The sequence below is a fragment of the Choristoneura fumiferana genome, chromosome Z (genome assembly GCF_025370935.1).
Source record: "Choristoneura fumiferana chromosome Z, NRCan_CFum_1, whole genome shotgun sequence".
Classification (NCBI taxonomy): Eukaryota; Metazoa; Arthropoda; class Insecta; order Lepidoptera; family Tortricidae; genus Choristoneura; species Choristoneura fumiferana.
The window spans coordinates 9436065-9463977 of record NC_133472.1 but is presented as its reverse complement, the minus strand read 5'-3'; the positions used below and the strand labels follow the sequence as shown (position 1 = coordinate 9463977).

The window sequence follows — 27913 nt, the reverse complement described above, 5'->3', positions numbered from 1 at the left end:
AAATTCGGAAACGGATTTCCGAATGTATGTGGCCGCCCTTTATATAGGTACCTAGGTGGACTGACGCTTTGTGAGAGCTGCGGACTATTGCGGGCAACCAATTTGTGGGGCAACCGGTTGATGCAAGCGGTGAGTTGTCGTTCACTATGGCGTTCTACAGGGGAGGCCAACCTCACAAAATTGGTCTAATGAATGATTAGGTTACATTTAACATTTAGCATTTGATTAGCGTTAACAAGTGATGCATAAAGAGCGATAGTTAGGTATGGTAGGCGATAGTAGGTATGGTAGGTACTTAACTTACCTATACTGCGCAACCAAACTTTTATCTCACTCTTGCTGCAATCTGCGAGTTTAGAGTAAGCGCTTGCGCCTGCTGCCATGTTAAACCTATGTCATGGCATCCCAGCCTATCTAGGTTCCACTGCTAGGTACAGGCCTCCTCTCAGAAATAGAGCGCTTGGGCCGTAGTACCCACGCGGGCCCGTTGCGGGTTGGTAATTTGTAACACACCATTGAATTGTTTCGCAGTGTTTGTGCAGGTTTCCTCAGAATGTTTTCCTTCACCGTAAAGCTCGTGGTAAATTTCAAATGTAATTTCGCACATAAATTTCGTAAAAGTTAAGAGGTGAGACCCGGCTTTTCCCAATAATTTCAGTCAAGTCCACAAGCTATAAAGAACTGGACTTCAGCAGATGGCGCTGAGTGCTAATTCTCAGTTCATGTGAGCTGCTATGCCAGGTAACACTGTGTTCAAACTACTTCGGCGAACTAACGTCGTCTTTACCTACATTAGTCGGAGGCAGCTGTCGCTCGCCGAATGCGGCCGACTACCGTATTCTTTACACTTTTGCGGTCGCCGCATGCAGCATGCGGCGAACGACTCAGTGCAATTGCCGCTTAACAGACTACAATAGTTACAGGGTGAGAACATAGGCGTGACACGGCTGCCTTGGTAGAAGTAGATAACAAAACAGAGTGCAATTAAAAAAAGGTGTAACATTTGTTTTATCCTTTATTTATTATACACATTTATTACAGTTGCATACAACAGTACACAAAATATAAACAGGTCCATGTTACATTGATTTATATTTCATTATATACATCATAACCTTGACACGTGAACAACAGTAATAAAGGGAATGTATGAAAATAAACTTAATAAAACATTGAACACAATGACATAGCTGTTGTCAAATGAAGGTTTTTTTATTGCTCGAAACTAGTGTTAGTAAATATCAATTAACAATATTGGAACTGATTACCTACTAACTTAGTTTATCAAAAACGTTCATTAGGTAGATAAATATGGCCTTAAAAGATGAAAAATTTCATCCTGCCCTGCAGAGGAAAAAATCGGCACTTTTCTTATTTTATTAGTGTCATTAATTATGATTAAATTAAGTTTGACTAGCTTTCGAATCTCTATGCGATGAATCGCAATTGTTCACGTGCCGAGGTACATAGGAACAGTAAAAAACACATGGCGGTTAAAAATATAACGAATCGTCATGTGTTTCCACTTTCTATGGTACAGAATGGCATAGTACCGCATTAAAAAGTCACCTATCAGCATATTTTAATGAACCACTACTACCTACATCATAGGCCGACATAGGCAGTCATTAAAGAAATATCTTGTAAAGTTGGACATCCTTTGGTTCCAACTTACAAGTTAAGTTTTTCGGTAAATGCTAAATGCCAAGACTAAAAATACTTCTCTTGAATAACACCCGTCGGTGACTCAAACTAAAGGTACCATTTGACCTATCCAACGCCAATGATCACAGGAAAAAGGCATCGAGAAAAGGATAAGAAAGGGGGCATCTTTAGTGCAAACTGAAACTAAATCGACGCGCGTTGTCATATCCCGAGCATCCGCCACCTATCTTTAGTGTAGGTTGACATAAACTGCAGGGCTACTACGAAACTCGAAGTTCGTGTCGTGCGGTCCCTCTGACACTTATACTATTTAATACGAGAGCGAGAGGAACGGTACGATACTAACTTCGAGTTTCGTAGTAGCCCTGCTGGACGCAACTCTCCAATCTGCATACGGCCAAAGTTAACTTTCTTGAATATCTAAACTAGCCCCTCATGGTGCTGACAACACATGTGTAATTGTAATCATTTTTAACAACTGGATCTATTGATATTGGACAACTCCATTGTACAGTCGAACAAATTGAATCATGAATTCATGACCCAGAGTGGAACCTTTTAATAATAATTTTCACTATGATTTCCTTGAAAAAGTATGATATGTCAAAATGACATTAGTAAAACCAATCGTTCCACCCTGGATCATGATTCAATTTGTTTGACTGTACAATAGCTACTTCTGGGCCCTATTTACCTAATAGACGTTACAATCCTACAATTTTGTAAAAAAGTGTCCAATTTGTTAAGGTGTACGACAAGTGCTGTTTTATATACCTTACAAATATTTAAACAAATTACAAGTATAAAACTTACAATTATGACAATTGTAAATGCTGTTTAATAAAAGTTTACACATGTAGAAAACGCCTGTAGATATCGATGACAATATTGTACATACAAATATCTAATTGTAAGTTACAATTTACATTAATAGAATATTCACCGAATGATTTCCATTTTGATCTACAAATTCGTATTCGTTTTCACGAGGAGCAAAGAGCCACCCGGCACCCGACCAGCACCGCCTCGACTTTCGGCGTCCACTGGTTGTCAACAGGTGGTCCACGGCTGGACGCCGCGTTGACAACGAGTGGACCTCGCGTGGTACACGAATTTCCTAGTATAGTCACTATGGTGGTGAGCAGCGGGCTATCACAGAGTGGTCCACTCACCGTCCACGCGTGGCAACCTCGCGAGTGAGACGATCCTGTGACGCTTCGGATTTGATGAAGTGAGCGCATACCCATACAAATACATATGAACTAACCGCTCGAAGCGAGGCGGTGCTGGTCGGGTGCCGGATGGCTGTAATAATGAGCACTGACCTTTAAGTGTACCCCGTGTCGAGCTTTTAGCATATAATAAATAGAGTAGAAATGTCATGTAAGTAGTTAGTTTAACAGGTTCCATGTCTCATGAGGTACATGTGCCTCATGCTTGACTTTACTGGTACGTCCATCAGGCGCATGTACCTCGTGGCCAGTGATGTAAATAATGCAGTTGTTCTTTCGATAAATAATAAAATTTACTACATATTATATTATTTTTATTCTTTAACCACATTTAGATTTAGATAACCAATGAAAATTACTGTGGACATTACATTGGAGATATTACATTATTTTATCATTACTATGGTGACGTGTCAAAAGAACGCTGCACATGCTTCGGAACATGGAACCTGTTAAAAACCGCTAGAGCACTTGATAGATCGCTGCGCTCAGATTAACCCGTACCTACATGGTCAAGTATAAAACAGGATTAGTCATCGTTAGTGCATAATGTGATCCAGCAATGTTTCGCCTACAAACATTTGACACGCTTGCATTAATTGCCAAATACATTTGACAAGAGTTTTTTCTGCTAATCCTTACTAATATTATGAATGTGTAAGTGAGTATATTTGTTCGTTTGTTACGCTTTCATGCTAAAAGTATTCAACCGATCGTGATGAAATTGGGAATGGAGATGGTTTTGAGATGCTGAGAAGGACGTAGTTTCCGTATCATACAATCGCGGGCAACAGTTAGTAGGTACACCTAGTGCCATCAACGAAGACGCGTGATTTAGTTTAAATTAGACATTAATGACATTGTAATAAGAACCACGGCACGCGTCATCGTGAATGACTGAATGACTCTACCTATACCTATCGGTTGAAACATCAGGCGTACCTAATCAAGCTTTTGAATAGGTGATAAAATACACTATGTACCTAGTCATCTGTTTTTAACAATTATGAATACCTAGCTATTATCGCAAATGCCATTACAGATATTTTTTGGCATTAGGTATAATAATAATAATAATAATAGTCAAAATAAGGTAAGTAAAATCTGTGAGTCTAATTAGTTTACGCGTGAATGGTTTAGATGACGTTTCGTCTGGTGTTAATCCAAACCCGCTTATCTATCTACCGTACGTAAATCCCGCGTATCGCTCTACCTGCAGTACAGAGGAATATAGTTTTGTTTTATTTCGACAAAATTAGAGTAAAATTGGAAATTGTTTAAATTTGTTAGATGCTTACGGAATTATCCAATGCTAGTTATGCGGATTTGCACGACACCTGACGATTTATTGGGTCGTTTCTTGCATTGCGTAGGTACTTAGTGACGTTATGTAATATTAAATCATTATTCAGCGTCTATATGCATCTAAACGATCACAAAATGAAGAGATTTAGAACGAGTAGGTATAGGTAGAGTCATTCACGATGACGCACGTGGTTCTTATTACAATGTCATCAATGTCTAATTTTGACAAAATCACGCGTCTTCGTGGATGGCACTAGGTATAATACTAAGTAACATCATTGAGCAAGGCGATAACTATCTTGCCAGATTTGATGATACGGGGGTTCAGAAAAGCATAAGTGGTCTTTTTATTGTACATTATCGACTTATTTACACGGTAAAATAAAAACGACAAAATGAATCAATTTAAAGTCATTTCTTGTGTAAGGACCCATTATTCAAAGTAAGATTTAAACTAACAATAAATTACAGACTATTAAAATGGAGAATTTATGAATGTGGTAATTTAAATATGCTACTTATTCTTTGAAAAATTAGCATAAAACATGTGCATTTGCACAAAATAAAAGCACTGGGAATAAGTATATCACGACACGACACTGCATATTTTTTTTTTTAATATTCCTTTTCAATAGTAGATACACGAGTAACATAGTATTGATAGAATATTATTATTGTCACATTTTGAAATCAACCAAACATTATATTCGTAACAATCATATTTTCTTTATATCACGAGTAAGTCTTGCGTGCAACATTTTAGTATACTCATATTTGATTACATCAGTTTAACAAAGTCATAAGTATACATTAGCCCCACGTATCACATGCTCATAAATGATTAATTAAAGACACAATAAAGACATCTCACTTTAATGTAATACTAAATTTAATTTAATAGTTCTCAACGAGCCTACAGTATTCAACGTACCTAGGCTAGATTACTTGTAGACCATAAAATAATAATAACTCTTAAATTATTAAAATTAAAGCAATATACAGACAAATAGGATTTATATTTACAGTGCAGCTTATTACAAGATGGCGGCGAAAAGAAGGCGTTCAAAATGGCCGGCCGTTCTGTGGTCGCTCCGGCAACTTCGGCGGCACGTTCGGGACTGGTCGGCTAGAGTACGAAAAACCACAAATAAATAAATATAATCACGTAATCAATACAATATTTACAGTGATCACTTGCTACAATCCGGAAACAAACTAAGATTAGTGAGTAATGATCTATTGATACAGAAGAGGTAAAGCAATAAGTCACATTTAAAATGGAGCAAACTTGTTATTTACATCATTCGGACTCTTTAGCTTGTTTCGAGACTGCATAATGACAACAGAAACCATGGTGATAACATTTAAAATGGAATCTAAACGAAAATGTCTTCCGATTTAATGCATGATACGACTAAATGCAACATGATACGACCTAACAGATAGCAGGAAGCTAAGCAAGCAGGTGTCCGTTTAGTTTTAAATAAACATGCAATCAATTCTTAAACAATATAAACGCAATAAAGCTATCATATTTATCTAAAAATGCGTACTTTATTCACTAAGGTTTGCATCAAGTTTTTGCCGACATTAAAATCTTCCTATGGGCTAAAAGTAAATTGTAGCATGCAGTAGGTATGTGCACCTCTGTGTAATATTACTACTATTTAAGCGGCTCTGCCCATAAAATACTTCATAGTTCTGTGTAGCTTATCTAAGTTTTGTAACTTAGCAATAATACTCCTAACGCATGCACCTGCCCCTAAATTTAAAAACACATTGGCAAGCCTTGCCTCAAACCTGTATTCATATCTTTGTTGCTGACTGTATATACGTGCTTTCTATTCCATGCAAGGGGACTATCACGGGATGGTTTAAAATCAAATTGTATCTTATAAACAGTCCATTCACATGATTTATTTCACTAATGATCAAACATTTCATTTCGCCAAGCTCAGTTACAATATTGAGGAAAGTACAAGGATTATATTAATAATTATTATTCATGTAAAGAAAATTATATTTTCTTACTTATGTCAACGAAGCTCGGTAAAATAATTCGTGCGGATGCTATCGTAACATTTTGATGTCATATTTTACTTAAATATATCTACCGTATTTCAAAGTAAGCTTACCTAAACATCCCGAAGAATATTGCATCCTAAATTTAAGTGTTAGTGATATATCAATGCGAATATCTACTGGAATAAATCAAACATCACTGGTACACATTTAGCGTTTAATTACTCTATTTATACAGCATAAGATTAACAATATTCATAAACTATATCAAATCCAACAATCACTGCCTATACCTTTATTCGATGGTACGCTAACGCTATTAACAATAGAGAGAGAGAGAGCAAAACGTTAGATGACTGAATACTTTTGTGTATCTTAATTCGCTAATATGATAGAGCAATGACGTTGCCAGCAAATATTAGTGAAGTGTAGGAACTGAGCCGTGTTTGGGCGAAGCGGTGGAGGCGGCCGAAGGCCCTCGTCACGCTCGACATCATGCTCCGGACTCCGGACTGAGGGTTCCCGACCAGTGATAACGTGGACGCAAGCGTATGATATAACGCTTACTTTATTATGTTGTTAATGTTAATTATATAAATTCAAATGCGCATAAATTTTTAATATTACATTTATTAACGAATCCATACTGTATCACCGTAATAAAACATTCTAATAATTGACCAAAGATATTGCTAACAGCAACAATGTATGAGACATCTTGGCGGCGATTCTCATCTGTAACGCGAGTACAGAATCATATTTCGTAATTGTGGTAGTGATCGAAAACTTCATGGCCCGTGTCAATGGGTTTTCTAAAATACTATCTATACTGACTCGATCATAAATACAAAGAAGCTGGGTATACTTCGTTTATAGTAAATGCGTAAATATATAGCGTCACTACAAGAGACGGAAGAGTAACGTGTGAAATACTCGTCTTGTCAAGTTCTATGCTACGAAACACCTAGACACTTAGGTGAGAACGAGTTGCAACAACTGCTTCTACGCAGCTAGATCTACGCGAACTGTTGAGTGCACCAGTAACAAATAAACGCTCTCGTCTTATTATAACACGTTAATAAAACATTAGCAGATATACAAAAAATATGATATGCTCGATAGTCCGACGGCGAGCGTCTTGCGGGACAGTACACAGTGCAACTCAGCTACACAATTAATTGTACACTTATCTTAAGCCACTGAATTTAACATTTACAATTAATTACATGAAATAAATATAATTTTATATTCATTAATAATAATTAAAGTTATATACGTAATCCGATCTGTGTAATATTCGTAAAGCTACTTTATTTTTTATTACATAGCACTCTTCAATAAAAATTTTCATTGAATTTAATACTGAATCAATGCATTGCCATTATAAGTTATTAATATTAAGCACGATTTTGGTTCGATTTTATATACTTTAAGTACTACTACATTACAATCAACACAGTATTAAACAGGTATTTAGTAGGTATTGCTTTTACGATTATACCCTTATTATTAGTTTAAAGCGGCAAGGAAAAGGTCGCTGAAAGTATTAATGCGATACTCTCGCACGCCTTTTACGTCACCATTAATTAAGTCTATATAAGACCGTAAAAAACTATACTTCGTTGCTTCATAAATAGAAATAAGGAGAACAACCTCGATCCGTCTTTTCATTGAATAATACTTTTGCAAAATACAAAACAGCAAGTAACAATTAAATAACAATTTGATATAGTTATCTATACTGATAGATATGGTTATTCAGTAAAAAGACATGTCAAAATTGTTCAGCTAATTTATTTTGTAAAAAAGAACGAAGTACAGCTCTATGAATGGTGATGAACACTAGCTGTACAGTCAAGAGCAAAGATATCGACACGGCCAAAGTTACAAAAATATGTATACACGACACTAAAGTTAAGTGCATAAAGTCGTGTATACATATTTTTGTAACTTTGGCACTAATAATATCTTAGCACTTGACTGTACATTCTATAGCGATAGGTCACAAGGCAAATCCCTATCAGCGCCTTGTCCTGCTAACTAGTGAAATTGGAAACGTGTGCAATCGTCGGTAAACTTAAACTTCTGTTCAGACACACTCGAGTTTTATTGCTGCATTGCTTGCTACATACATCATACATCACTTAAGCTGCCATTACCCATAATATATTTTTGGAATTATTTGTTGCGTAAAGGCATATTCTAGTTGATGTATAAGGTTGTAACACTATCACAAATAAATATATTATGGGGTGAAGCCAGACGAGCGTAATTTTTTGAGTCGGTTTCGGAGTTTCAGTCGCGTAATTTCTGCTGCATTCGGTTTTATATAAAAGCCCAGTTTGTGCCACACGGTTACTCAAAATGAGTCAACTCATTTTCATTAAAATTACTCGAAAAATTGCGCTCGTCTGGCTTCACCCTTTAATCTGTTAATATGTGCACAATATTCAAGTTAATCAGGCACTGTACAATTATATAAATCTGTTCTCAAAGGGTCCAACAAGAAGCAACTTTACACGAACAGCAAAAGCTTCATCTGTTAGATTTGCACACACATTCAACACAACACTTCTGTTTCTGACAACATTGGTAAGCGTAACAAACAGATGGACATATTGATAATTCACAGCAGCGATGGTCAGGAATCTGTTTCGTATAATGTAATAGACACGAAAATGTTAATTTGTCACTTGTTCGAAAAAAGTTCCTATCTTAAAATCTATAAATAAACCAAAGTGAACCTTAAAATACAATAATTATTATAAATTATAAGATACGAGTTTTTTTCAAAGTAGTGACCATGTATCGTATCAAATACTTGTAAGTGAATAAATGATACGCATCGTCATAAACACAGTTGCGGCATCAGAACTGGTCTCACTTTAATACATATAATGCGACACATATAAAGTGTTAAACGTCTCTAAACTATATGTGGACACAGAGCCGCAAACACAAGCGGGTACGACTTGTGCGTTAAGTTTAGTTAGCCTCGCGGGTCGTCGCGTTCAAGGGCGTTCGGTGCGGAACGCCTCTGAAAACGGCGAGCTTGTTTACTTGAATCTGGCGAAGGCGGAGCTGAGCTCGTTGATGGCGGCATTGGTGACGGCCTGGCCCACGGCCTGGTTGATCTGCTGGCGCATGTGCGGTGGCAGCTGGCTCATGGCCGCGCCCGCCGCCCCCGCCGCCCCCGCGCCGCCCCCGCCGCCCGGCCGCCTGTCACCCAAGCACCCAACCCCGTCAGTACTAGCCTATCACAACGACACCACACAAGCCAACCGACTACTGCTACTACCTATACATACTATGCTCGCGACCGCTTCCTCCCAGGTACATTACTTCTTCATACTTATGAACTTCGAGGACCTTTAATCATTTGGCCCCCTTATTGCTTTATAAACAATGTATGAACAGTGGTTCTCGCAGCTTCTCTGTAAGACATTTTCTGAGCAATGTAACCGCCATAATTAATTAAATGTTAAATTTCATATTGTCTTTATACATAAAGTCGACGTTAATATAATTATTCTTACAGGGCAACTGTGAATACAGTCTTATCTTAAGAATATTATAGACATGATACACACTACTGTAAAACAGATAAACTACTAAATCAGAAAATTACAAACTAAAAACCGTGCATGAACCACATTGGTATGTATTTTGAAAGTGGACTAAATATTCTACTTCGACTGTCGGGTTTACTGTGCCAACAGAATGAAAAATTATCAAGAACATCCACGTAAATACTTCATACCATTGTAATTGAAACATTTCAAAATAGACAGAAAAACCCGATGGCTATAGAGTGATAGATAAAGATTCGAAGACCACACACAAATCAATGTGCAAAAATTCATGCAGTGATATTACAAGATAATGAAATTACTCGAAAATATCAAAAATGAAAATTCTGATCGAAAATATCATCTTGCCAAGAACACTAACAAAAAGTAATACTTGACACTTTAAGAAAAAACAGAATGCAATCTCCCTTCGTTTCTACTCTTTCTTTTTTAAGAGTGAGGAACGTGTTTAGATAAAATTAGCATACAGACACCTAATACACTATTGTTGGCTATATAAGTCTAAAAACTCCTTGGAGGCAGCTCATTATAAACCCATTCCTTTAGCCTAAATACTTGAAATAGCTTTTAGATCGAATAATGTGTATTTTTTATATTCACGAACAAATCAATAACCAAATCATATAATCCAAAATTACGTTGGCTGCCTAAAGGAGAATTTATAAGCAGAACATGTAAGTATTTTGTATATACTACGTTTGAGTACACAGTAAAATTCACTATAACTTTAATAGCTTTGGAAGCAATTTTTTCAGACGTATCATAAGTATTGATGATTTTACAACTAATAATAATAATGTATATAACATATGTATATTTATTTATAATTCCTTTCTGGCAGTTGTTAACTTACTACATAATATTGCGATGATTGGTTTTATTATTATCGTATTACGACATCATTTAAGAATACTTATTTGATGGAATGTACACCACAGAAACCTGCTTAACATTGCTATCTTACTCACAATGATTAATTGATATAAGTGTAGCAAATGTCATCCATCATCAATGGGATTTTCGGTGCGAGAATGTTCAACATTAGCCAAAGACAATTGTATAACTTGAAATGAAAAACAGAGATTGCCCTACAACATTCAATTAATCAATTCAGGAATGTGATATCAAAAGTATGTGCATGTATTGCTACAAAACTACAATGAAATAAATTTCGAATAGTATTTGGTGTTTTTTAAAAACTGAATGAGATGCGTAACGTTGAGCTGTTAAGTGTTAGGTACTCTACGTATCACATCATAAACGGACACGGATCACGGATAAAATTTCTTTAGGAAACGTAATTCTATACATACATAACTCATACATAATAATAGGCTAATCAATTCATACATAACAAATCCGTTGAAATTATTAAATTCATAATAATGGAATAACTACCATATTGGTGTAGGTAGAAGAATAAAGAGTTAAACTTTGTTTGTTCGCGTTGTGTTTGTTCGTATGTAGAGGTAAATCTCTAAAACTGCTGAATCGATTATAAAATTCTTTCACTAAAAGGTACCAACACTTATCCAGATTAATACAGACTACTTTTTATCCCAAAAGGTTTCTGCGGGATTTAGGTGAAGTTGTGGGCAACAGCTTGTCTTATTAAAAAGGTTTAATGTGTTCATCTTTTTTCTGTTACATATACATAAGCAAGCGCTTAACCACAATAACGCGCGATGGTAAGCGAAGATGTGGACGAAGATGGACGCTTGCCCAACAAATGCCCATTCACCCTAGATTTGAAGACGGCCAGATTGTAGCGATCGCGTTGCCTATAAAGTTTTCTTGTAAATAGCTGATAATGATTTGACAATAAACAAATCTGCCACACACATCCGACGGAGAACGCATTTGGTAAATAAATAATCTTACGATAACTAACGATTGATGAAACGGACCATTCGCGTCCGACTTAAAATAAAACTTTTAGATACTAAATAATACTTCTACTCTTTGTGAAATCATTCCCGCACCGAACACCCCAGGCTGTGGTAATATAAAGAGTTAGTGCACGACAAATACCCAGGTGATATTATGTGTTAGAGTACCGCATCTTTACTGCTCTTAACTGTACTAAGTTAACAAGCCCGTCAGAGTTAGTACCTTTAAGTTCGTAACTTAAGTTAGTTAGATAGTTAGTGGGCAGACGACGGGGTCGCTCGCTTAGCGCCGCCTGCGAAAATAACCACACACTCAACTTTTGAAAATGTTTGCGCTGATATCATGTTAGAGGCACATTTGATTCTATAAGCATTTTGCTATTAAGACTACGTTTGTATAAACGTTAGTAACTGAATTATATACACTTATACACACTGAATAATATGCAATAATATTATTGACTAGTATATTTTTATATGCGCAGTCTTAAACGCAAATGGAATTAAATATGCACAGTTTTAGCAAAAAATTACGACACAGATAAAACGAAAAATAACTACTTTTCCTCGAATTAAAATATCATAATATAACACACATATATATATTTATATATAGGAGAAGCACATGTTACATATAATAATGCATATTATGGCTGTTACATCACCCTTACAAATGCCTCTTGGGAAAGCGAAGCTCACACAGTAAGTGCTGGGCTGAGCGAAGCGCGCTCACGAGATTGTAAAAGACTTATTAAATTTACTCAGTGGTTCGGCACAGATATAGGTACACCATAATAATCAGTAGTATTTAATTTCAATACAAGCTTTTCTGTTAATTTTACTTTATCAGACTGCATCAGACATACAACAAATAAAGTCGTCTTTTTACCACTGGAAGTGGATGAAGGTCGACTTGCAAAGGTTTCAAAAACATACGAACATACATAAAGTTAAGGTTGAAATTAAATGAGCTCGTAAAAAGAGTAGTTAAGTTCCACGGAGCCACCGCATGCATTCATTGTATCAGTCGTTTTAGTGCCATAATACCCACATAAGAACCTAAGAGGAAAAATGGAAACTCCTCCACCATATTTAGCAATAGCAAAAAATGAAACCAGTAGTGTATTTCATCAAGTGTATGCTACTTAAAACTAACAAAGAGTTTTCACTGAATGCTTTTTATGCAATTTATGCATCTGAATTAGGGACTGGCCTAAAACCGCACTTGGTTACATGTCCTTTAATTTAACTGCCTTAATCAAAGACGTCGATGCACCCTTTGACCGGCAACAAGACGAAACCAACTGTTGAGATTTGCCGTGTACGTACATGTGAGTATCTGATTAAAGATCAAATTTACGTTTAGCATTATGATGAAGTTGCGTCTGGCGTAATGACTTTAGTACGCATCGGTGACGTTCAAAGGGAATAAATATCAATTTTTTTATTGTCGCAGACAGACATAACTGACCATGAATGACCGAATGAGGGCTATCGTTTTTTTGTCTTACAAGATGGCGCCAATGTTGCGTGAGGTTTTTAAGTGTGGCTTTCAAAGTCTGTTATTACGGGCGCGAAAACAAAGTTAAGATTAAAATCATATTTAATACATCTTAAAACCGAACCGTACAAATATCGAGCAACCACAGTCTTGCGTAGTCCTGTTTTGTTCGGAAAAAAGGGAGGACAATAGTTTTCGAAAGACAAAACTGTCTCAAACAAAGACATTTATTGCCCCTTATCGCATAATTGCCATAATTAATTTCAGGTAATGCAAAATATTCACAAAATTATTCTAATTATAAATAAACCCGCGTAGCTCACCCAAAAAACTATGAGATTTGACAATTCGGAGACCTCGCGCTACACTAGCGCCTCTAGCGGCGAATTCATACGCGAGAAGTCATTGCGAAAAATCAACAGTTTTAGAAAGGGATCCATAAGTGCTTCTCAATCACAGACAATTTTTTACTAAAATAAGTTTTCGATCTTAAATGGTCCATTAAGTATGTGTTCAATTGCACAGTCAGCTTCAAAAGTAGATATCTACGCGTAATATGTCGCATTAAACAATAATACTGTGACAGTACGTAATTGTGCCAAGCTAACAAGTGACCAGGAGATAGTCTCAAGCTACTTATAAGGCCGACCGTATCAATGGAAGTCACCACTGTTAATCAGACGTCCTTGCGAAAGGCAGTGCGGCAGTGAAGGACATGTTACTTCTCATAACGTGGTTTATTCCGTATAGGGTGGTTGTAGGTACTCACGTGGGTATGAGCGGGGCAGGCAAGCCGGCGCCGGGTTGAGGACGGCCGCCGGGCGGCATGGGCGCGGCGCCGCCGGGCCGCGAGGGCAGCGGCGGCGCGGGACGCCCCGTGCCAGCGCCCGGCGGCGGCGGAGCGCCTCGCTGGCCCATCGCACCTGCACCGACAACGCGGAGAATGAACATAACTAACTTAATAGCCCATCGGCGCACCTCGTACTTGTACAGTCAGCATGAAAAGTAGCGGATCACTTTTTTACTTTGGCGTATTAGCACATTTGTGAAATTTGTATGGTGTTAAGTACGTTGTTGTAAAACTACAAAGTACAAAAGTATGCAGCTACTTTTCCTACTACACCAACACTGATGTCTGTGACTTATTAATGCGTGCGTGTGTATGTGTGTATCGTAGTGCCTTAATGCGCTGGATTGGTTGCATCGAGTCCGTTACAGCGAATCGTTATATCCAGAGTTATTACATTACCCGGGACTTTCGGGGCACGGATGATTGACATTAGCCAAAGAATAGGCAACAATGTAAAAAAGGGAGTGCACTCTTGCTGGTTTCTACCTAATGAATAATTAATCAATTACTAGAAAAAAAAACATGATATTTAAAATACAAAAATATTAAATTTTCGTAAGATGAAATCGTTTTAATCAAATTAAGTTTGAAAAGATTTATAATAAATTGAACTTGGTTTTAAATAAGAATTTTGGCTATAGCACACTAAACATCATGAACGAATTGTTACAAGGCAATGAAGTAGAACTACGATCGCAAACACATCGTGCAACAATTGATTTCTTCAAGAAATTTAAATATGCATCTATTACAACTGCCGACGTAGAAAAATCATTCAGTGAGTTAAAATTGATATTTACATCAAGACGCCGCTGCTTAACTGTTCCAAATTTAGAAAAGATATTAATAATTTATTTCGAAAATAATATCAACTACTAAATTTACTGCAGGTAATTAATTAACGTTTTTAAATTACTATCTCATAGCATAAGCCTTTGTACTAAACCTAAAGTACTAGTATAGTTTACAATTCGCAGTGAGGTAATTCTTCATTAGGCATAATGATGTTTTGTCAGAATAACCTATCTATTAATGTCTACTCTTTAGCAAATCGTTCGTGCCCCGAAAGCCCCGGGGTATGGAACTTATTTATTCAAAGTCAAAATATCTTTATTCAATTTAGGCTATAACAAGCACAAAGTCAAAATTTTTACCAACGGTTGAAAAAAACCTCTGTTAAGAAGAATCCGGCAAGAAACTCAACGACGTGCTCAAACAAAGCATGTGTTATTCGAGTCCACTCAGTTCGTTCATTACCCTTTTTAGTGCAAGGTGTACATGAGGCGCGTTGTCTATCAGTCTATCAACTAATCAGTCAACCAGTCACCTTACTCTTTCGTATACATACTTTGCTGAGTTGGGTTGGCTCGTCGCGGCCCGCCGGGTGAGGGCGGCGACAAACGCGGGTTTGAATCAAGCCGGCTCTCGAGCCAGTCGTTCTTGACTGGCGGCGGCACGGGCGTGCTCACGGTCGCCATGGAAACATCGCCGATTATGTGCAACGCCTCCTTGCAAGCGTGGTACATGCGGAGCATCTCCTCGCGCTTCAGAGCTTCCTCCGGGGATTCCTCCATCATTTGCGACTGGAATTGACAAAGTCAACGTAAATGTGCAATTCCACCAGTGTGCGGCACCAGGCAGGGTGGAACCTTTGTGCTACTTATGTCATGTTGACATCTCATACTTTTGTCTTGAACTTGGTTATTAAAAGGTTCCAGCCTGGGTCATGATTCAATTTGTTCGACTGTACTTTTTTCAGCGGTCAATGATGAAAAAAGTTTGAAATATTGGAATGTTTATTCCGTTTAAATTGCCTTATTGAAATCACTATAACTACGAATACATATTAGATATATATATAAAGAGTTGATAACGTAAGTAGGTATTTGCTTGCAAGTGTTATTTTATTAAGATAAATTAACCGCATTGATAATAGTTGGAGGGAAACAATAATGTACAAAATACCACAAACGGGACTTATCACGCTATTATTACACAAGTAATATTTACCTCGACGTTTCGGCAACGTTACAGTTGCCGTGGTCACGAGTAGACTGAAGTGTGGGGTGTTCGGAGGTACGATCGGACGTTGTTAGTGTTGTGTGTCGGTGTGATAGGGTGACTAATAAAAGTGACCAAGTGCGGGTAGTTCGTGATGCGAGTGCCGGCACTATTAGTGATCAAGTGCGGGTAGTTCGAAGAACTCGCGCTGCTAGGCAGACTTGACACCCCACACTTCAGTCTACTCGTGACCACGGCAACAGTAACGTTGCCGAAACGTCGAGGTAAATATTACTTGTGTAATAATAGCATGATAAGTCCCGTTTGTGGTATTTTGACTATGAGTGAGAATCACGAAAGTTTACGTTATAATAATGTACAACTCGGAATGTACGCGCAATAATGTACGACAGGATAATCCGAACCATTATTGCTTCCGATTATCATGCCGTACATTATCATGGTCGCGCATTATCAGGGCGTATAAAATATTGCGCGCGCTGTAATATACGTAGTGATAATCTGAATCCAATAGATTCGAATGAATAGACATTTTTCGCCGCGGATCGAGCGAGCGCAGCGAGCGAGATCGATATAGTCGGAGCAGATCCGACCCGGCCGGGTTAGGTAGGCTGCCGCCTCGCTCGCACGCCCTCGCCCTTCGTTAGGTATTTTTTTTATTTCAATCGCGGAAGACATAATGCCTCGGATTATCACGTTGTACAGTATTTCGCGTACATTATTGGTTCCCTGCTAGTTCGGTACGGGGTGATAATACACGGCATGATAATTCGTGCACATAAGCACGGACTATCAGGCCGTACATTATTTAAGCGTGCATTAACAAGTCGTACATTAACTACACCCTAGTTGGATACTTCGATAATATCGGTAAAAAGCGGTGCTCTCTCCCTACAATCTGTCAATAGCCGCACGCAACATTCCGGGACCTACTAATAAGTGACGTCGCATTTCAACTTTACCGTACTAAATCTACGGAAGAGTCGCGTTTTGACAGCTCATAAAAAGTGTATAAATTAATTGGCAGTGTCGAGTAATCAGATAAGTAGGTATTGGTATGTTTAAAAGTTCCAATATCAAGTCATCTAGCACCGTAGCCTCACCTGATCGCCGGACGCATACAGGTGCGCCAGCAGCTCCCCGTTGATGAAATCTTTGGCATTGTTGATGATCATCATCATGATCGTCTTCGGCACGAGGTCCCTGGTGGTCTTGGTCACAATGCGCATGTAAGAGTCGACCAAGTTGCGGATGGTCTCCACTTGACGCTCGAGCTGTGGGTCCATGCTGCTGGATCCCGCGGAGTCTGAAGACTGTAAAAGACATTCAGGTGTCTAATAAAGTATCGGTCTTTTTACTATTAGGACTGTTCAATTTACTAAGTGGACAGTAAAATACAGCTCTACTCATTATTATTTTTAATTATCACTATAAAATGCTACTGAGAAATGAAATACCAAAATAAAACATTCATTTGTTAGAAAAAAAAAAACGGACTTTTGGGCGAACTCAACGCATAAGTGCTTGCAGGGCTCTTTTTGTCACTTTTCGACAAGCTGCAAAACACATTTTTTTAACTCTGCCAATGGTTTAGCTTCTAGGCCATCCTTTCTTAAGTGCCTCTTTACTGTGGCCCAGTAGCATTCGATAGGGCGGAGTTCTGGGCAATTTAGTGGATTGTTTTATTTTCGAACGAAATCGATGTGTTTTGAATTTAATAGACCCACGGTCTGGCCGGCATAGTGAGCACTTGCTAGATCAGGCCAAAACAAAGGTACCATATATGCTTTCTATAAACGGGAAGAAAACGTTTTTGGATGCATTCTTTTCTGTAAATGTCCACCAATAGTTTCGGTTACAAAAAAAGACTTTCTTTCCAAATTTAACAATTTTTATAGACTTTCCCTCATCGAGTAAATTTTCACCTATGACGGCATTGTAATACTGAGGCCCCGATAACGTATTACTAGCAAATTTTTCATACGTTTCGTCGTCCATTAATATGCATCGGGATCCTGTCCTGCAGCAAAATGTTGTACAAGTTGTGCAACCTTTTTTTGCACCGTATTTGCTGGTCGGCACTTCTTTTTGGCATTTTTCGCTTTTTGTAGGTTCGCATACTATTTCTCTTCTTGATATTTTCTCTTTCTTAGCAATATCGCGAAGAGACATGTATTTTTTCGATGCTAGCAGCCTCAGCACATTTTCATCGACTTTTGGATTTGCTGGGCCGAATTTAGGAAATTTTCTCCAAATTTTTAAATGATTTGGTATACAGCTGACTTGGCACATTTAAACATTTTTGCCATTTTCCGTTGTGAATATTGGCCTGTGCACCATTTTTGCAAAATCAATTTGCGATTTTCCATTTTAATTCACTCCATCATGAAAGATATTTGGTAGTTAACGGAAATGACAAAACTATTGACAGACAGACTATTGGTAAAATCATAACTATCAACTGTTTATAGAAATAGTGTGTGTTTATAGAAAGTCGAAGTTTAAGTAGGTTTAAGCATGTCCGCTTAGTAAATTGAACAGTCCTTAGGTAGTCTAGGACGCGGGTGCGTTAGAGCAAGGCTATCTCACTCTAGCGTGTAAGCGCGTCCCTCTCGCAAGGACCTTCATGCACGGCCGCGGACAGCGGATTTGAACGACAGTTATGAAACTGTCTATTATTTTATTACTGAGTAAACGAGTAGTAGTTACCCTTACAGCGTACACTTCATTTGATGAGCGTTTTATTTAAAAATAGGGTTATGATTAGTAAATATGTGTAAAAACGTAAGACAGTACGCATTTTGAGGTATTCACCGCTCGCTTAGCGTCAGCAAGGTGTAGTAATGAAAGTAGTTTTGTGTATGTCATCTTTAACACACATTGTGTTCTCTTACTGGCAACAACTTGGAATAGATATGCGTGTTTGTCACGCTAGTTCAGAAATCCAATAACTTTATAACTATCTTTGAAATACATGGCGACTTCAAATAAACTTAAAATTTTAATTGAGCATTGACCAAAATATTAAACTAAGCAGCATTTAACGTATTTATTAAGTTTTTGGCGTTATTTGAATAACACAATATAAAGAAGCGTTTGCTCTTCCACCACGTGCTTTAAATTCAGCTATTTCGGACTACCCGATAAGCTAAGCTTCTCGTTTATAATAATTATCAGTGATCGGAATAGGTAGAGCTAATTTACCTAAAGTTTGTGAAACAGAGACGAAAAGTGGAGACTTCTTCAGATCAAAAATTTTTTTCGGGACAAATTTGTCCCCGTTTTGGGACATCGTTTAAATATATTCAAATAACAGCCGTAACACCTTTACCCAATTATTTGATTACTAGCTTTAACCCGCGGCTTCGCCCGTATTAGAAATGAACTTCTCGCCTTACCTGAACTGTTATATATTATGCCCGTGCAATTTTTGTTTCATTAATAAATTTAGGTTAAATAACTCTACCTATTCCGATTACTGTTAATTATTCTTAATTCGAGATTTATACTTTGTACATGTTCAATTTCTGATCTGGTTAAGTAACTAGTGTATACCTATTAAGGTTTATTCTCACTGCTTGAGCCCCAACCCCTATAGATTGTGAGTAAGCGTGTTAGTGATTTATAAAGAGTTCTGAAGTACTAAACAGTAACTACACACTTACGAGCCACAGTCCACTTGTATTGGATTTTACTTACCACTAACCCAAAATACACCACAATCAAACGAAATTTTCAAACATGAGGACTGAACTGTTAGACTTGCGATAGTGCGGCGAAATGGATGAGAGAAAGCCAAGACTAAATGACTCATGAGGCTGCGGATCTAACGTAAGCGTATTAAACTTTGCTCCTACGTTTCAGCCGCTTTAAATATATAATACAGTGCTGATACATACAGCATTTTAATAATGGATATGAGGAAAACTTTAGTTAAAATACTTTAGTAAACATGCATTTTATACCACGATCTTATAGGAAAAATCTCTCATATAGCTTATCACCTATACACATTTCCAAAATCCAGCAAACAAAACCCTTGCGACAAAGATTGACTTACTTTCTTACTTCCACCCAACCCCGGGAAGGGAAATAACTAAAAATAAAACAAAACATAAATCAACGGATCAAAAAATAGTCTAGACAGATGACGAGCGCCGGTGCCGCTTCAAGTGCGGCAAGGACAACTTGACAAGACGAACTAATCGTGCTGGCCCAACAAAAGTATATCAAAACGAAGTGAAAATATCGGTGAGGTGCTGTAAATATACTCAAGAGACTAATAAACTGCATGAACTTTTAATGTGAAGTTGATGTACTTTGTTAGTCCAAGAGTGTAGGGGAACAATAATCTCATTAAGGAACGGAACCAGGTGAGCACTCATTACATGCCTTACGCTAGATCTCATAATGTATTTCAAGAAATAACAAGCCAAATCGAGTATTTGTAGGATAGAGCACAACATAAATACATAAATAGATACACATATGACATGATTAATTATTAAATTCTTGAAATCCACTACTTAGCACTTAATTTCAACAGTGTCTTGTTAGCATGAATCAAAACATGGAGCGGATTCGTGTGTCTCACGTAAACAAACCTCTGTTCCTTCACCCTGTAAAGCATGGCAAAACATACATCAACGTTAAACGTAAAACGGACATATATGCTGTAATATCAAATACATGACAATACATTCATGACATACTATAGTATTTGTTACTTTATGAAGCAATAAACTGCTTAGATATGATTTGTAATAGATAAATCAGGATTAGGGGTTAGTACAGTCATCGTTGAAGGAAGAAGTTGAAATGATAGGCAGGCCATACACCGAGTAGGTCACGATGTGAGGGAGCTTACCTCGTCGCCGTTGGCCGCTTCGGAGGTCTTCTCAGGATAGACACCGGCGCGCAGAAACGAAGCCTTCCACGAGTCCACGTCGTCTTGCGTCTCGCAGGACAACTCCAGCTGTTTGTAGTCCTATAAAAATATCAGACGTATTAATCACTAACCCTCACTCGCGGCTTCTCAAGCGTGAGCTATTAGATGCGATAGTTGAATCGAAATTTTGGGATTTTAATTTGTGAGTTGTGGTATCAAAGTTTGCAAACCATTTTTAGACACTTCTTGCTATCCGGTTGAACTGATGTTCGGTATAGTTATGTAGGTTTGATAACAATACAACAAGCTGGTAGTGAAACTTTGGTGATCCGGCAGGGATCGTCTTTGCAGGACAAAACTCTTCAACGTTTAATTACATCGACTTGAAACTTGATACAGATTATGTATTTCAGATTACAATGCAAGTTCAGTCAACAAAATATTTTATTAAAATTGTTTTTTTATGAACTGAAACAATTACTTTGCTCACCCGCCACCTTATGATAGCTACGTTTATTGCGTGTTTGTTGGTGGCTGGTTGTATTGCTCTGAAGATGAGCTCTGAAACGAAAACGCGTCAGTGTAGTGTGGAGGTGGTGATAGATGCGTTTGTGTAATTTGTGTGTGTTCTTACAGTGTGGAGGTGGAGGAACTGCATGAAGCATGAGCTATCTGCATGAACTATCATATCATAAGGTCGCGGGTGAACAAAGTAATTGTTTCAGTTCATTAATATGGACCTCCGCAAAGTAACATCTGATTCAATAAATTATTTGTTTTTTTTTAAAACCTTCTTGGTTGTTTGTTACCTTGTAGACGTTCCTGCCTTCGGGGTTGAACAGCGCGAACATGTGCCGCCGCGACATGAACCCCTGTTCAAGGTCGCGCAACTTGAGTCCGTCCAGCGGCAGCATGTATTTCTTCTCGCGCTCCTCCTCGTCCTTGTACCACGAGATGCTCTCCGACGTGAGCACAAACCAGTAATCGCGGGAACCTCCTAGGGCAAAAACAAACTAACGTTCGTCCATAACAATCGGTAGCTATCAAGCGATACCCAACTGCGCAACTACTCGTAGCAAGAGATGTCAAACTCATTTTCGATTGCATTGACTGTTTTTTATACGCAGTCGGGCTACATTTTTTAAACTCGCTGTTTTAACCAACAATCCTTCAGCGTGCTCGATTAAAAATTTATGGGAAAAAATAGTCGGATAAAATTAAACGCTCGTCAGTCGGTAGCAATATAGCGCCTAGCTTAGTAGCGTTTATGGATATACCTTTCATTATTCCCAGGTTATGTATACACATGTAACCTTTCCTGATAACTTGGTTACCGAGCGCGCGGTGGCCCGACTTCGTCGAGTTCTCGGACTGGTTTTGAGCACTGCAATGGAGATAAGTGCAAGTTAGCAAAAGGTCGCTGACAATTTTCAGACTATTCATGGTACCCAAGAAAAAATACGTCCCTGGTAGCTTAAAGGTCAAAAAGTGAAGTTAAGTGTGATTTTTTACTAGGGATGCGCTCAGAAATATAATCAGGTGTTTCATGTTCCTAATACAAGCCAATGTGTGATTATATGGTATAGTTAAACGAATCTGATAGTTTCAATGACTGGGTTAATCACGAAAGCAATCACGGAGGTAATTACCCCATTTCTTTGTTTTTTTTTCAATGTTTTTTTTCTGAACACACCGCGAATATCTTCATCATTCAAAAACTACGACCCATCATTCTCTTCAACCAAGGACCTTCATTTCTTTGGTCTCTTTTACTAACCCAGAAGAGACGTTTTCAGAATTCAATCCAGATCTAGCGTAAGACCTGCGAATTCGAGTATCTTTGAGCCCCAAATATAAACGGCAATATTGTCTAGCATTACAACTTCACCACACGAAATCATTATGCACGATTTCTAATGAATTATGTAATTTCAATTTGTCCTGAATTAGACTACGTTTCCACCAGAGACGTGCGAGGATGGGTTGCGTTGCGAGGAATGTGTTTTTCATGATTGGTTCATTTATGTACCTATTCTCGCTCCACTCAACTGTTTCCATTAGAGCTGTGCTGAGCAAGGATAGGTAAATGAAGCGATTCTATTGGTTCATGACATAACACATTCCTCGCATCGTATCCTCGCACATCTCTGCTGGAAACGGAGCCTTAGTTAGGCTATATCTAATCTCTGTTGTTCAAATGGCAGCTGGGATTAGTAGAGTAATAAAACCAACAATATCAAAATATTTCCTATTCGCCATCACCTGCTACTGAAAAGAAAAACTGAAAGTGCGGCCTTATAATTTTGACTCACTAATGAATTGAATGTTGTACTCCGTGTGTTTAGTTGGTTAAAAAGAACGCATCACTTATCATTGGTGACAAATGATGCAATGTTCGATGTTTTCGTGTGGTGTTCAGGAGTATTACTGAAGTACACTCCGTGAGCTCTTAAAAAACCTTCGGATTGTAGAAGCATGCTTCGGGTATTGACGATGACATGCGATCATGATATGCTGTTCTGTTCTGTTATCAACTTGCTAAACTTTTCAATGTTACCGTAAAAAGTTATGTAAAGAATAACCATCAGTACAAAATAAACCTTACTGTAATAATATTACGTTTCTTTATCTTTTTCTAGTTTTAACACAATATGACTTTTTGTCATTATACAAATAAAACAAAATCAGCATTTTCGAATTCTGACATCCTTAATTTAAATAGAGAACACCCTGCATTAACACACTACTTTTATTTGGAAATATATTATAGAGCTGTTGTTACTGTATCTACTTCTCTTGGGTATGTCAAAAAATTTTTTTGCTTTGCTTTCGTTTAATATTTTTTTGATGTACTTTTCGATATTCCCGTTGCTTGTTTAACTCGGTCTTGAACCTTATTAAAATATTTACGATCAACAATTTTCTTGAAACTTTGAGCTTCTTTACAATATATTTATAAACATTATAAACAATTTCCCGCGATTGTCCATTTACAGAAGTACCCTGTTTAAATTGACCTCCCATGGAAATCAGTTTCCAAAAAATAACAAACTCAATAGTAAGTGGTGGTTTTAACTGCTCTATATAAATCAATGAAAACACACACAACGAGTGCACTCCTCGCGTGATGGATTGCTACTAAGTCAAAAAGACAATTGTCATTTTCTATTAACGAATCCTTCCGATTTTCCCCGAAACCCGAAGGTTTTTCTAAGAGCTCACGGATTGTATTAAATTAAGACTTATTCTATACAAAATCCTGACCTGACAGCGCTAGCCACGACACGATTAAAGATGTGTGATGTAGATGTGATAGAATCAAACCGTAGAAAATAAGTTATATTCTAGTACTGCAAGACATTTTACCTTAACCTCTAGAATGCTTGAGCACGAATCCGTACGAAATTTAATGAAAATTGGGGACTGTTCGAGACCTTAGAAAGTGAGTCTTTTATTTACTGTACGCACAGTCGGTTAAACCATTAGTATAGGCCGTACATGTCACCAGCACCATATCTGACACAACAAGGCGTGCATAAATATAGTAGTCTTATTAAAAGAATGAGGTCAGAAAGTCTAATTTTTTTTCATGAAGTTCTATCGTACTTTCTAGTGAAAATAAAAGTACCTAAGTGAAGGAAGAACACGCTGCATCGATTTTTAAGTGGGAGAGACATGATTCGATACTTATTTTACCTTACCGATTCATATGACAATGGCAGCCTCGTTGAGTGTCTTGCCAGATTCTTCTCAACAGAGGTTTTACCGAACCGGTGGTAGATTTTTATTGACATTCATAAGTGCTTGTTATAAGCCTAAATTGAATAAAGATATTTTAACTTTGACTTTGCATCGAATCCGATGGTAAATAATAACAGAAAACCAAAGTTATTAGTTTACTTTACATACTTGGCGAATCCGATGAAATCCTCGTGGTTTGTGTTCATGTACGCGAGCTCGCAATCTATGAGGAGCACGAGTTGGTCCTTGCATTGGTTCTCGCGCGAGCGCACGTGGGACATGATGATGCGTTCGGTCTCTTCGCGCAGGCGCGGGTAGCGTGACATCTGTGCAAACGTTAAGCCACTTACTAATAGTACCGATGTAGTGCACAACAGTTTTCCAAGGTATTTTATCGGAAAAGTTCGCATTTATCGTGCTCTCTCAATTCGATTCAGTAACCATCGTACAAGACGAAGGTACATTTTTTGTTTTGACATTTGACACTAAATAATAAAGAAAGTTCCAAATTAATGAATACGAAAATGTCACTTATTCAATAATGAATTGACACTTCGGGTGGCGTCGTATTCCGATTGAGATCCGACTTTTCCAGAAAACCTTTGTGCACACAAATGTAATAGTGTAGTAAACACAATGTTGATACCACAAACCAAAGGGCAAAGAACGTTAAAATTTTGATATATTTTATCCTTTCAAAATTACGAACGGTAAAGGTTATCAATAAATTGTGTAAGACTTTATGAATGTGACTCACCCTCTCGGTGCAGACGCGCACTACGTTGGAAAGCTCCTGCACGACGAGATCCACGCACTTTAGGCACGGCTCCTTCAGACGGCCGATCTGTTTCTTGACGATCGCCTCGAAAGCCATGTCGGGAGTGAACAGACCCACCTACAGGCAAATAGGACAGTTATACGTATGGTCTAGTACGACCAGAAAAGTCACGTGCAGTAGACGGCATTCTCATAGAACATTCCTCGTATAGTTAAACTGTTAACTAAAATGCAAGCCTTCCCGACGCAAGCGCAATGGCTGCGTTTAGAGTGCCGCGTAAGGTCGTGTTGCGCGACAAGTTTAATATGACTGTTAAAAATGGAGTAGCCGAATGACCAGCACTGACTCCACCCCAGGAGTCCGCATTTCGGCTGAGGCGGGACCATTTCCATAATAAACCAGTTCATATGTATATTATAACTATCGCATTATTCGCACGCATCATACTGGTTTTCGCTGTTAGTATGGTTACCTATAATGGTATTAAACTTACCCTGATACCGTGAATGTTTCGAATGGCAAAGGCGATCTCGCGACGCAGTTCCTTCTCATCGAACTCCATCTTGACAATCTCGAAGGGGAACCGCTCGTGGAACAACCGATTGATCTTGGCACCTCCAGAGAGCTCGATCGTGTTGATTTGGGCAGAACCAGAGCCTTCGATGGTGCGTTCGAAGTCGGTTTGCAATTGCTGAATCATTCTGGTGAAGACCACCATAATTAGCTTTAAGGTTACTCTAGATTTACAAGTATAAAATATAAAGACAATAAAAGTGAAATGACGTCGATCGGCTCGGTTCTGTTCGGCTAGCCCAGCCGATCGCTAATTACAGCCGTGCTAACGGTACTCTTTCCCTCCCTATTCTATCTATCTATAAAAAAAAAATAGACGTTTTGCTTTTGTTTCATGTACAGTCATCACAAGTTCATGAACTTGTGAGCAAAAATTTTTATCAAAAATATCTGGACACTACTATATTTTTAACGGTGTAGAAGCGTGTTCAGATATTTCTGATCAAATTTTGCTCACAAGTTTATGAACTCGACTGTAAGTGCGACTTAAACGTGACCACCAAATACTGACCTAAAAAAATTGGTTCCTGATCACCAATTAAAAATCATCGTGTATATTCTAAATGTATGAATACTCACTGCAGCATAGCCTTGGTCTTGATGGATGGATCGTCGGGGCGGAAATGCTTGTACTGGTCGACATCTTTCTCAAGGGTCAGCAGCTGTTTCTGCAGCTTGTCGCGGAGACCGGGTAAAGTGTCGCGGATGTGATTCGTCAGCTGCTGATTGAGCACTCGCTGCAGGTACGGAGTGCCGAGCCGGTCCGCGAGATGGCGGTACGATTGGTGGCTGTGGGATATCAATCACAGCTCAGTCAATAGGAAATATTATGCACTCTGCGCAGGGGACGACACTAGCACAAACCGTAAACAAACTGCAATGACAACGTCAGTTCTCTTTATAGTTTGTAGCCATGACGGATCATGTCATGACATATTTATTAGTAACAAAATCCATACTAATATTATAAATGCGACGAAAGTGTGCGTGTTTGTATGTTTGTCCATTTTTGGCATAAATATAGTTTATAGGCAAGAGAGTTACTTTTATCCCAAAAAATTGCACAGTTCCCGAGGGATCAGCGCGGGTGAAGCCGCGGGCAAAAGCTACTAACATGATATTTACATCGATTCATTTCGAAAATTATATAATAGCATCCTACGGACATTTTAAAAGACATTATTTCAAGACATTCAAAAACGTAGTAACATACGGCGGGTTGTTTATATGTCAGAAACAAAAAAACCGGCCAAGAGCGTATCGGACACGCCCAAGATAGGCGAAAAATCAACAAATATTTTTTTTAAGAATTTCGTATTGTGTATGGACTCTTCCAAGTTTAGATATATTTTATACTTTAGGCTGCTATTTACTTTTACTACTAATAATTCTCAAGCAATCCTAGCCGTTATAATTTTCCTTGTAAATTTGATATACTTAGTACCATGCTGAATTTTTGCCAAATTTTTCCACTCAACAGTTTAGATTTTAGAGGGTGGGGGGAGCGGGGACGCTCGATTAAACGAAAATTTGCACTTTAAAGTTGAATATTTCGCAAACACATTACTAAAACGAAAAATCGTACTGGCAACCCCTCCATGGTTTTAAAATACCTATACATCGATACCCAAATATAGGGTTAGTCGAGCAAAAAAAATCCCCCCACTTCACACCTATGGGAGGTACCGTAAAAATTTTTTTATTTACCACTTTGTCAGCGTGACTGATATGAATATTCATGCCAAATTACAGATTTCTAGTACTAATGGTCTCTGAGCTTAGCCGCGGACAGACAGACGGACAGGACATGGCGAAACTTAAGGTTCCTAGTTGACTACGGGAACCCTAAAACCACAC

At 38.1% G+C, this 27913-nt stretch overlaps 1 protein-coding gene across 1 annotated transcript; it reads right to left on the bottom strand.

Moving 5' to 3' along the window:
* Window positions 1-5072: 5072 nt before the first annotated feature.
* On the bottom strand, window positions 5073-26856 carry LOC141440818 (dynamin-like; the record flags this gene model as incomplete). The annotated part of the gene is made up of 13 exons (XM_074105375.1): window positions 5073-5328; window positions 13974-14127; window positions 15403-15637; window positions 17180-17389; window positions 20137-20172; window positions 20944-21063; window positions 21774-21961; window positions 22242-22348; window positions 22742-22786; window positions 24874-25031; window positions 25463-25600; window positions 25977-26184; window positions 26636-26856. Coding segments are annotated over 13 exons (1884 nt in total), but the record flags the coding sequence as incomplete, so codon positions are not given.
* Between the last annotated feature and the right edge of the window lie 1057 nt (window positions 26857-27913).